General features: G+C 41.8%; 1 protein-coding gene across 1 annotated transcript; it reads left to right on the top strand.

Moving 5' to 3' along the window:
- Window positions 1-1,944: 1,944 nt before the first annotated feature.
- On the top strand, window positions 1,945-10,949 carry MSANTD3 (Myb/SANT DNA binding domain containing 3). The gene is made up of 2 exons (XM_077756092.1): window positions 1,945-2,378; window positions 10,256-10,949. The coding sequence occupies exons 1-2, from the start codon at window positions 1,961-1,963 to the stop codon at window positions 10,663-10,665; spliced, it is 828 nt and encodes a 275-aa protein (XP_077612218.1). The 5' UTR covers window positions 1,945-1,960; the 3' UTR covers window positions 10,666-10,949.
- Window positions 10,950-12,496: the final 1,547 nt, after the last annotated feature.

Raw genomic sequence — 12,496 nt, 5'->3', positions numbered from 1 at the left:
TTAGAACAACATGATTTTTAAAAAATTTTTAATGTTTATTTTTTGAGAGAGAGACAGAGTGTGAGCAAGGGAGGGACAGAGAGAGAGGGAGACAGAATCTGAAGCAGAATGCAGGCTCTGAGCTATCAGTGCAGACTCTGACATGGGGCTTGAGCTCATGAACTGTGAGATGACCTGAGTCAAAGTTGGATGCTTAACCGACTGAGCCACCCAGGCGCCCCAGACATGATTAAAATACAGGCCTGGGAAATTAGGGATGCAGCTATACATACCCAAAGATACATTTCTCCTTGCTTAGCTTTGACAGCACAGAGACTGGTTGTGATTTTGTCTCTGCCCCTCTCCCCCACTCACTTGCTCTCTTTTCTCCCTTAAATATTTAAAAATAAATACATATATACATACATAAAATCTTTCAAAAGGTAACCATGCAAGGAGACAATATGTTAATTAACTTATAATCATTTCATTATGTATATGGCCATCAAATCAAACTTATGTATGTTAAATATGTATTTTTAAACTAAACATAAAAAGGTAGGTAGACTTATTCTTAAAAGATAATGGAGAAAATGTATATTTCAAAAATTAAATAATATACAGTTGTAACTAATTATAATATGGAACAAAGGAATATGTATAATAAAATGGATATTTGGTATATTTAAAAAAAATAACAGATTGTTAGGACGTTCCAGGTTCTTGACCTCCTGAGGTGCCATCTTTGTGATCTTGGGCAGTCTGCTTCAGCTTACTGGCCCTTAGTTCCTTCACTTGAAAAGAGTGGTAGGGGCACCTTGGTGGGTGGCTTAGTTGGTTAAGTGTCTGGCTTCAGTTCAGGTCATGATCTCATGGTTCGTGAGTTTGAACCCCACATCAGGCTCTCTTCTGTCAGCACAGCATGCTTTGGATCCTCTGTCCGCCCCCCCTCCCCCGCTCTCTCTTTCTCTCAAAAATAACTAAACATTAAAAAAAATTTTTTTAAAGAAGAGTATTGGGGGGCACCTGGGTGGCTCAGTCGGTTAAGCATCCGACTTCGACTTGGGTCGTGATCTCACGGTTTGTGGGTTCGAGCCCCACGTCAGGCTCTGTCCTGACAGCCAGCTCAGAGCCTGGAGCCTGCTTCTGATTCTGTGTCTCCCTGTCTCTCTGACCCTCCCCTGCTCACACTGTCTGTCTCTCTCAGAAGTAAATAAAACATTAAAAAAAAAAATAAAAGAAAATAAAAAGAAAAAGTAAAAGAGGATTATTGGCCCTTCACCTCTGAAATTATGTGAATTATTTGCATAGGACTGTATACTTAAAAGTGGCCACAGACCTTTGGGATCACAGACTCCAAGCCCTCATTTTAAAGATGAAGAGAAACTGAGATATCTCTTGGGAGCATGGCCCTCTCCAAGGTCACAGATGGAAGTGATGGAAATGTCAGGTCTTTTTCAGGTGGTTTCCTGATGATTCTGAAATCTTGATGTTTCTATTATCCATTCTATTTGGTTACAGAGTGGCTTTTCTTGTTTTCAGTTGTGACAAAACTTTGAGAAAGTTGTTGGTTGAAAAGCTGCCTAACATGAATTTGGGGAATGATCAATTCCCTAATATTGAGCAGAAATGAATTAACAAATTAGGAGTTCCACATAGATGTTCAAGGTTTCTTTCTCTTTCTTTTTTTTTTTCTGCTGTTACATACAAGATATTCACAGACTGGCCAAGAACTACAATAAAGGACCTACTTGAAAATCTCTGAAGTAAAACCCTACTCCTAGTGAACTTCTGAATGTTTTCCTGAGAATATCATAATTCAATATTAATGGTAAAGAAAGTACTGTATTTCAGGCAAGGGAATCAAGTCAGGGATTAAGTTTAAGTGATTTGCTGACATTTTTATTGCTGGGGTTAAGTAATTATTGTTTTGAACTTCCTTTTACAGGATAGCTAGCAGCCAGGAGAAATATAGTGGAAAATGCAAAACAACGAAATTATTAAACCTGCCAAATACTTTTCGGAATTGGAAAAGAGCATCCTGCTTGCTTTGGTAGAAAAGTACAAATATGTGCTGGAATGTAAGAAAAGCGATGCGCGAACTATTGCCCTCAAGCAGCGTACCTGGCAGGCACTCGCCCACGAATACAACTCTCAGCCAAGCGTGTCACTGCGGGATTTCAAGCAGCTGAAGAAGTGCTGGGAGAACATCAAGGCTCGGACCAAAAAGATTATGGCCCATGAGAGGAGAGAGAAGGTGAAACGGAGCGTCAGCCCTCTTCTGAGCAGCCACGTGCTCGGGAAGGAGAAGATCGCCAGCATGCTGCCAGAGCAGCTCTACTTCCTGCAGAGCCCCCCGGAGGAGGAGCCCGAGTACCACCCAGACAGCGCAGCCCAAGGTACGGGTTCTCCCCGGGTACCTGCTGGGCCCTGTGATTTTAAAATCTTTAATTTTGAGGAAGTTTAGTGAAGAGAAGCTTTCATATCAAACTTGATTTTCCCAAGTGAAAACCTCCAGATTATATAGAACATTTGAGTCCTATAGCACATAAAAACAAAAGGACTTGTTGAGGGGCGCCTGGGTGGCTCAGTCGGTTAAGCATCTGACTCCAGCTCAGGTCATGATCTCAGGCTCCTGGGTTTGAGCCCCACATCATTGGGCTCTGTGCTGACAGCTCAGAGCCTAGAACTTGCTTCAGATTCTGTGTCTCCCTCTCTCTGTCCCTCCCCTACTTGTGCTGTGTCTCTCTGTGTCTCAAAAATGAATAAATGTTAAAAAAAAATTTTTTTAAGGACTTGTTGATATCCTTGTTCTCACTCTCTTTGAGATCTCTCATCTTATTCTGGAGAATAAGGAAAAATAAGGGGCCCTAGTAATATAGTTATTAGTGAAGGATCTCTGTTGCTTATCTCAGCCTATGTCCTTCAGAAATTAAAAGGAATTTCTTTAAGAATCTGTATTCATTCAATCTTATTTTTTAGGAATACGATTTTTTTAGGGCCTATTATGTGCATGGCATTAAGTCACTCAGAGGCCACATTAAAATAAGTGAACCATTTCAAACTTAAGAATTAAGTAGAGAAGACTGTATAGCAAATACGTATTTAGCATTCACCAGGGTTAATGTTAAACCAGCCTTCCTACCCATTATGATATTGTGATGCACAGCTTTGGTTTGTGGTACTCCAGCAAACTTGAGAAATTCTGCTAAAAATTCATTTTAGCTTTCTTCCCCCATCTTAGTTTTAATATACTTTCATTGAAAAAAGAAAAATAGGTTCTACATAATTCTTCGGGAAGGAAAAGACTGCCATGGAGTCAAGGATGTAATGACAGTGGGTCATAGCTTGGAAAGGCTGTTGAAGTGTCTCTGGGCACGGAGAGGGGGGATGCATGTATAAATTGCCAACAAGCCTTGCCTCCTAATATTGGAATGGCCAATTCATTGCAGTTTGCAGAAGACCAATCTTGAAGCAGAGGAATATTCCTGGGGAGGCCACAGGGCTGCTCCGAGGACCCAGCAAGCACTTATCTAGGAATGCTGTGATCTTGGCTTGCAGGATGAGAAATTCACTTATTAGTGCCCCCACAGCAGATTGAGCTCTGAGGGAGTGGTTAATTAAAAGTCACAAGAAGCTATCTGAAACCAAGAACGTTATCCATGTAAAGTAAAAAAGGTAATAACCAAGTGAATTGAATGCATGTTTTTGATTACCAGGGTTTTTTCCCCCTGTAGGCAGACCATCCTGGGAAGCTGCATTATGATCAAAAGTTAGTTTGCTGATCATTTACCAAGATTAGGTCCTGGGAACCAGTTAGACGACCATAGTGTCACGGACCTCATGTATTGTGTTCCAGTGTAGAAACTCTGTGTGAGTTTTGATTCTTGAGTTCCCATGCCAGGGTATCTTCCCGCAGACAGCGTTTATATGGACACAGCCGATTCTCTCTCTCACCTCCCCCCCACGTTACTTCTGTGGTGGATGGGGCCCACGGCTAATTGACAGTGTCCTTGCTTTGGAGATGTTTCTAGTGTTAGCCAGAACACTAGCATCTTGCTGGCCTCAGAGCCATTCATTCTCTGCGGGCGGTGAGGGGAGTGGGTGCTGAGTGCTGAGTGCAGGTGAATCAGCAGGGCTGCTTGTCAGATAGCTTAGTTCCCTGGGAGATGTTGCCGAGGAAGGTGCTGGTGTAGACCACTTTTAGCTAACTTTGCAGATCTTTGATCTGGATTACTGTGTATGGATTTCATAGGGTTCTTCTAAGGGGACAGTCTTATTTCTACATTTTCAAATTCTGGACTAGGATCTAGAAAGTTCACTTCAAAAAAACCCTTTTTATTTTCAGAGGAAACGATGTAATTCATTTACTCTTATACCTAATTTCTAAATTTCCAGCAAGAAGGGAATGAATGTGGATTCTCAGTGTCCTTCTATAGTGACATTTCTAGAGACTCACTTGTAAAAGGGATTTATTTAAAAATTGAGTGTTTGTACTTCTATGACACGGGAGACTTCTCTCTTTGCTAGTGATTATTAAAGTATAGCCTGTGTCGACTCTTCCTGTTTCTGGGTCACACCGTGGAGAACCATGGTGACTTGTCAGTTGGGGAGTGTGTCCAAAGTAATCTGTTAACACTAGTAGTTAAGGTGCTGGAACTCTCTTTATACATTAAAATAGCCTTGAGGTTACCTCACTCATTTTGTATTTCAAATTACTTTCAAGAAAGAAGAAGGAAGCTGTAATTGTCAGTCATCCCTTCAGGGTATTGGTGGGGGAATTAGTTGAAAACTTGCTGAAGGGTATGGCTTTCATTCTGTTGTGTGTATTTCATTTGACACATGGACTCTGTGTGTGTGTGTTACTTCAGTTAGTATCTCTAACCCTGGGCTGTCCAATACAGCAGCCACAAGCCACAGGAGGCTAGTTAGCACTTGAAATGTTGGTAGACTGAATTGAGATATGCTCTAAGTATTCACACTGTCTCGAAAAGATTTTAAATAAAAATGCAATTTTAAAATTTTATTTTATTTTTTTAATTTTTAGAGAGACAGAGCATGAGTTGGGGAGAGGGGCAGAGGGAGGGAGAGAGAGAGAGAGAGAGGGAGGGAAGGAGAGAATCTTAAGCAGCCTCCGTGCTTGGCACAGAGCCTGACACAGGGCTCGATCCCACAACCTTGGGACCCTGACCTGAGCTGAAATCAAGAGTCGGACACTCAACTGACTGAGCCACCCAGGCACCCCTCGAGAAGACTTAATACCAAAAAGAGAATGTAAAATATCTTACTAATAATTTATATTTTGATCACATGTTAAAATGATAATGCTTAAAATATATTGATAAAAATATGTCATTAAGTTTAATATTATCTCCTCTTTTTAAGGTAGCTACAAGAAAACTTTAAATTACACATGTAGCTAGTACTGTATTTCCATCGGACGGCGCTATTCTAACACCTTACACCGTGCCTGTTCAGAGTTAGGTGGTCAGATTTGTGGGAATTCGTTGAACAGGATGGAGCCTGGCAGGTTTCCACTAGAGGCCTCCCTCCAGCCATCTCTCGTGCGAGGAGCTTGCAGCCGCGTCATTCCTGATCGCCATTCCCTGGATATTCTTAGCTTTGTCCACAACTTTCTTGAAATGTGCGTCTGTATTTGAACCCACTAGTCTTAAGATTTAACACTAAGGAATGTATTTTCTTATACAAAACAACAATAGCAACAACAGTATTTTTCCCTTCAGTATATTCAGACAGTTTTTACCCTACAGATTTATAATATGTGATCATTTGGCTGTGACATCTGTCTCCCGTTGTCTTGGGAGAACAGGTTTGTAGAGCAAAGTAAGGGAGCCAGCAGAATGTGCTACAGGGGTGATCAGGAGGGTTGGACCGCTAAATGTCAAATACATTTAAAAAAACTAAGCTTTCAAGTAGTACTCAACTGTCTTAAGAGATTTCTACTTAATTTTGTATGCTGTTATTTCTCTGCTGTTAAGCTATATAAACAAATAATGCAAACAAAGCTATAATTAATAATGCAAACATTTATTAATAAATTCCATTATTATCGGGGCACCTGGGTGGCCCAGTCAGTTAAGCATCAGACTTCGATTCAGGTCATGATCTCACAGTTCGTGAGTTCAAGCCCCGCATTGGGCTCTGTGCTGACAGCTAGCTCAGAACCCTGAACCTGCTTCAGGTTCGGAGTCTCCCTCTTCCTGCCCCTCCCCCACCCTGCTCACATTGTCTTTCTCTCTCAGAAATAAACATTAAACATAAATAAATTAATTCCATTATTATCACATTTTAATCCAATCCTCTCCTTTTGAGAGTGGGAACTCCAGGACAGAGAATTAGTTACATTTCTAGTCATGTCACATCCACATCCTTGGTCTGTGAAAAGCCCCTATTTTGTGTTCCTTATCTGTTGATTCCCTTGTCATTTATCACCATTCACCTCATACATTCTTTTCTTATGCCTCCTAATCATAACAGTGTGCTTGTGTGTTCTCTCACAGGTTCTTGAGTGTTTTGTGTGCATTTATTTTATTTTATTATTAAATTCTTTTTAATGTTTGTATTTATTTTTGAGAGTATGTGAGTGGGAGAGGGACAGAGAGAGGGAGACAGAGGATCTGCTGACAGTAGCGAGCCCTTCGTGGGGCTCGAACTCATGAGCACGAGATCATAACCTGAGCCCAAGTCGGATACTTAATAGACTGAGCCACCCAAGGAGTCCTGTGTGCATATATTTTAAATTTACACAGATTGAAAATTGTGCTTGAGATAACATTCCTTTTTTTTTTTTGCCTTTTTTCGTTTAGAATGCTTTTAAGATCTATTCCCATAAATTTGTTACTCTTAGTTGATGCATGAATTCTATAGTATGCACTCTCCGCATCTTATTAATCCATTTTCCTAGTCAGTTCTATTTCTTTTGTTCTACAGTGGAGAAGAGTTGGAGTTTGGTCTGTATACAGTTTCCTTTCCATCCATTTATTGCCATAGTAGGTATTTTCCTGCTGATACTAAACTTGATCAAATTGCCCAGTGGAAGAATACCTCCTTGCATGTCCTATGCTCCCAGGAAAGCCCTTAGGCCTTCCTGTCCATTTTGCACAAGATTGAGTTGTTTTCTTTGTTGGGTGGCTTTGTTTTACCTGGGAGACAGATTACGTGGTGTGTGTTTTCAGCAGGTTGCCGTTCCCAAGGTAGTCTTTTTCCTAATAATTAGGAGACGATTCTCCCCATCAGAACACTAGCTTCCATTCATTGGAGCTAACGTTTGTGTGAAAGTTAATTAACTACTCCATCAGGCTCCTCTAGTTTTAAGCCCCAGCTTCTGCCAGAGTTTTCTTAAGAGGCCTGGATTTTTTTCTTTAATATTTATGTTAGTACACATTTAAACTAAAAAAGAATAGTTTTAAAGTAGAGTCATTTATTTCTTTGCTCCCAGACATGACCATACTTGACCTCATGTTTCCAGCTCTATGGAGACAAATTTGGAGATCAAAATTTGGAATATGCACCCATATTCTTAATAATAGGGATTTTGTAGTGGAAACAACTTGGAGGCAGCATTTTAAGATGCATCAGTGGTCAGTTGAGCAAGGAAGCAAGGAGGGGCTGGGTGTGTTAGTGGCTGAACTTAGATTCTGGAGTCGTGCAGACCTGGATTAGAGTCCTGGTCCTTTCAGATAGCCAAATGACTTTGGATATGGTATTTGGTTTTCTCTAGTAACCCCTCCCTCAGAAGGTTGCTTAAGGATTAAATGAGGTAGGGGCGCCTGGGTGGCTCAGTCGGTTAAGTGTCCGACTTCGGCTCAGGTCATGATCTCACAGTTCGTGGGTTTGAGCCCTTTGTCGGGCTCTGTGCTGACAGCCAGCTCAGAGCCTGGAGCCTATTTCCGATTCTGTGTCTTCCTCTCTCTCTGACCCTCCCCTGCTCATGCTGCCTCTCTCTCTCTCTCAGAAATAAATAAAAAACATTAAAAAAAAAAAAAAAAAAGGACTAAATGAGGTAGTGCTGCAAAGCACTAGCCTAGTAACTGGTTAGCTACTCAGAAAATGGTAGCTGCCCTCACCATCATCATCATCAGGCCCCTAAAGCCTGGAATAGTTTATACAAAAATGAACATTTAGAAATGTGGAGACATGAGCAGCATTGTAAGGGCATGAACTTTAAAGACTTAGAGGAGCATACAGAACTATCCTCTGGAATATGATCAAAGAAAAAAAGAGGCCAAAAGTGCCAAAATATGTCTATGTGTCCAGTCTTCAAAGAAGACACTTTCAGATCGAAAGCTCGATGGGAAGCAGATGAGGTAATCCTCTTTGCTGTGGTTCACACTTGAGGGCTCTTATCCCCAGGGTGAAGCCTTTCCTATTTTCTTGTCCTGTACCTTGCCTCTCCACTCAGAACCCTTTCCTGTCTACACAGTTGTGCTGTGTCGGGAGGGATGTGACCCACTGCAACCAGTTCATTCCCACATGTTTCTGACCTGGCCAGCAGCGTCCAGGCCCTGGAATGGGTTCTCCACAAGGAAGAATAACAGACACTTCCTGTCTTCAGAGTATTCAGAAACCAGATGGAGAGGTAGTTAAGCCACCAGCTTTAACAAGCGCTCTGCCAGAGGTGGGCTCAGGAGGCAGCAGGAGCATGAAGGAAGGACATCTAATTAAGGCCGTAGCTCTCAGAGTTGGGAAAGATTCCTAGGAAGATATTTTCATTATCTCTGGATGACACAAGTACTTTTAACCTTCTCTTTCAAAAGTGAGACTTATACCTTTTCTTTAATCTTAATTAGGGATCAGTTATGGTTGTTACCTAACCCCTTAGAGTGAAATAATCTAAACAGTAGCCATTTTCCTTTTATTAACAGAGTATTACAAGTTAGGTCTCCCCCAGTAGCCATTAACATTCCCGGCATCCCACCTTCTGGAATAATGGAGTGGACGTAATAATGTAATCAACTCTGTTAATAAATTGATATTATTTTTCTCTAAGGAGACAATTCTCATTATTGGAAACATAAAGCTTTCCAAGAAAGCCTTGGAGTCACAGCTGGAAGACTCCATGGGTTAGTGGAGTTAGTGTCTTCCATATTGAAACTCCTTAATTGATAAGATGTCTTTGTCCTATAAAAATACGAGTACGAATGTAACATCAGCAAAAATGGCATCCTTTTGTATCCATAAGCTCGTCTCCCCTGTGTTCTAAGCTTCAGTCAATAAATATTTACAAGGCATCCTCTATGTACCAAGCAAAATAATTGGTGCCCAAGGATAAAAGAGATGAATAAGGCATGGTCCCAAAGTAATACTAGAAGTGCTATTATAGAAGAGTACTCATAGAGTAAGGAGCGATCTGGGGTTTCATGGATCCTGAACAAAGTAGGGGTTGGGGGGAGGTTGAAAAGGAGAGTCGGGAGTAAGAGCATATGTTTGAGTGAGTGTGGGGTCCGGGGTGGGGAAGGAAGAGGGATGAATAGTTAGCCCAACTTTAGGCTGAAGGAACAGAGATAGAATTATGAAAAAGAACATAGCCTTTAAAGAATGTGAAGTTTTTGGTATGATTGAAGGGTGTCCAGGGTATTTTGGAGAGTAAGGAGAGAGAAAGGAAGGTCAGAACCAGATCATGAGGGTTACTTAGGCTGCAGTGAAAACGGAGCCAAAAAATGGGAGCCTCAGGGGAATATTAAGAAGTGAGATGTGGGTGCAGCAAGATCTGAGTCCTGAAAGGAAGCTTGAGGAGCAGTCAGAGAGGAGGTGTAGAAAACTGGGAAGAGCTCGATGGTGTGGAAGCTAATAGAGGAAGGACATTTCAGGAAGGATTGTCAAACACTAGGGAAAGTGTTCACTGCTGGATGAGAAACTGAGATGGGGGTCAGACTGACCGAGAACTTAATCTGAAAACCCACTCTTACCCTCGTACCATGGTGTTCTGCTTATTCAGAGTTGTGCACACTTCAGTTTAGAACTTAGGTCAACATATCGAGGTCTCCAGTTGATAAGCACAGTCTTGGACCACTGTAGTTCTCAGTTCTAGAAATGACATGACGAACCCCTTTATCATTGCTTCTGAAGGGAACATTGGTTTTGACTTGTGGGTTTTGAAAAATCAGGTGTGGCAAGAGTACCATAGACAAAACAGACCAAAGCAGACACTGTTTCTGCTACATCCTGTGATGGGGGACCTGCCTTTTGGAATAGGATCGATACACTCTCTGCCTGTAAAATCTTTGAACGTATGTTTTCTGCTACTGTTTTTCAGAATCATTTGCTGTTTCAAATAGAGAACTGTGCGATGATGAGAAAGAGTTCATACATTTTCCAGTGTGTGAGGGGACCTCTCAACCTGAACCCTCGTGTTCAGCTGTCAGAATATCAGCCAATAAACACTACAGGAGCAAAACCTCTCAGGAAGGTGCTTTAAAAAAGATGCATGAGGAAGAACACCATCAACAAATGTCCATCTTACAGCTGCAGCTGATACAGATGAATGAGGTGCATGTGGCCAAAATCCAGCAGATAGAGCGGGAGTGTGAGATGGCAGAGGAGGAACACAGGATAAAAATGGAAGTTCTCAATAAAAAGAAGATGTATTGGGAAAGGAAGCTACAAACTTTCACCAAGGAGTGGCCTGTCTCCTCATTTAACCGGCCCTTTCCCAATTCACCCTGACTGTGGGGGCGGCTCCCTTGTAATCGATCTGTGTCGGCAAAGAAAGCCTGGAACATGAACTTGCGGTCAGTAACTTGTAACAGAGCTACAACTAGGAAACTTAGAGCGGTAGTAGTCACGTATTTAAGAATACATTCAGGTAAACTGCTGCACCCCACGTACCCCTTCAGTGGCAAAGAAGCTGATCCAGTCTCCCGAAAGTTATCACTGAGTGCTATAATTCTGAATGTAATGTCTCTTAATTAGAATTCATACAAGAACCATGTGCGAGTGTTGTTGTTGTATTTTNTAATAGACAGCAGAACTTTTCTATTCAAGCGAATGCGTGCCTGTTGAAAGTGGTTGAAAAGTCCTGGGAGGCCACGTGTTTCTCCAGTGCTGAAGCTGTTGTTCAGAACTCCCTGNCCTCCAGTGTCATTCTTTGAGTGGCTTTTCTGATTTTGAACAGCCCAACATTTGGAAGGATATTTTCTCCTGTGGCTCATGAACTGCCTTTGAAGCCCTTCCCCAAAGAGGGATTCCAAATAATGGCTCCAACAGCGGTAGCTTTGTTGGAACGAAGGATGTAACTGCTTTGAGGGACAAATGATCATTTAGATTTCTATAACCTGTCGTGTTTGTTTTATTAAAAGATAAGACTTGCAATTTTATAGTCACACTGTGTATGTTTTTTAAAGGTGCTGCCAACCCCACTGGGCTCATTTTTGCTTTCCCTCCGTAGTGTCCCCCCAACTTTGTGCTACTGAGTTAATGGGTGCCCTGTTTTTAATCACCGGCCACCTAGGGAAAGGCCCTCCCCTCACCATGCTCATGGTGCTGACTACTATTAGTAATGCTGTGGAGTTTCCATCACACAATTAGCATTGGGCTTTTTAAGAACCCGTTACCAACGTATTTGGAAATATGGATTGGCAAATGGATACTTTGAGTTGTGAGATAGCTTCTCCTGAAGGCTGGTGTTAAAAACAGTTCCGGGATGTTGGGCACAGCAGTAGCTGGAACAAGAAAAGTGACACGTGCCAAGGCAGGTCAGCAATTTCTGAGCACGATATTTCAAGGCCACATGGTGGGGAAAGAAAAGTATGTGTGGCAGAGGCTATGTAGGGGGGTGTAGGGCAAGCGGTCAAGGCCTGAATTCTGATCTTGGCTCTGCCTCAAAGTGCTATGTGACCTGGGGTAACTCCTTTTAATCAGTGCCTGTAGTCTTTCCATATAGCAAGGGCGTTGGTTTAGGTAATGTTCAGAATCTCCTACAACTCCTTGACTGAGGTGTGGTCTGAATAGTTTTGGATGGGTACTGCTAACATTGTAATTGTCCAGAGGGTATGGGTCAATAGGGAAGAATTGATTACTGCCTTGGCTAAGCTTCCCGCCTTCCTAAGTTTGGAATATGGGTCCTGGGGACTCTAAGTTGAGTAAGATAAACATATACTTGTTATTTTATGCATTACATAAAACGTAGATGGATATCAATTTATACTCTGATCACATTTTAAATATCTTAGAGGAGTTGGTTATTTGAAGGAAAGCTATAAAGACTAGATTTGAAAGAAAAGATCCTTTTTTAAGGATTTGTATTCTTAATTTCATTTTTACCAAATGGACCCTTTGCATCTAGATAAAGTCCCAGGCTTAAATGGTTTATGGAAGACAGAAGTTGACTCTCCATGCCCTCCTACCCACTCAGGATTAGGGCAGGGAACAGTGGGCCTTCAACACAGATGTGAACAGAGTAAAGTTTCCCTTTGCTTCACCTACTGATCCATCTGGGAACCTTGTTAATATGCAGCTTCTGGGGCCTGAGATTTTGCATTTCTTACAAGCTCCCAGG

Source organism: Crocuta crocuta, unplaced genomic scaffold (genome assembly GCF_008692635.1).
Source record: "Crocuta crocuta isolate KB4526 unplaced genomic scaffold, BGI_CrCroc_1.0 scaffold431, whole genome shotgun sequence".
Classification (NCBI taxonomy): Eukaryota; Metazoa; Chordata; class Mammalia; order Carnivora; family Hyaenidae; genus Crocuta; species Crocuta crocuta.
This window is presented reverse-complemented; position numbering and strand designations above follow the sequence as displayed.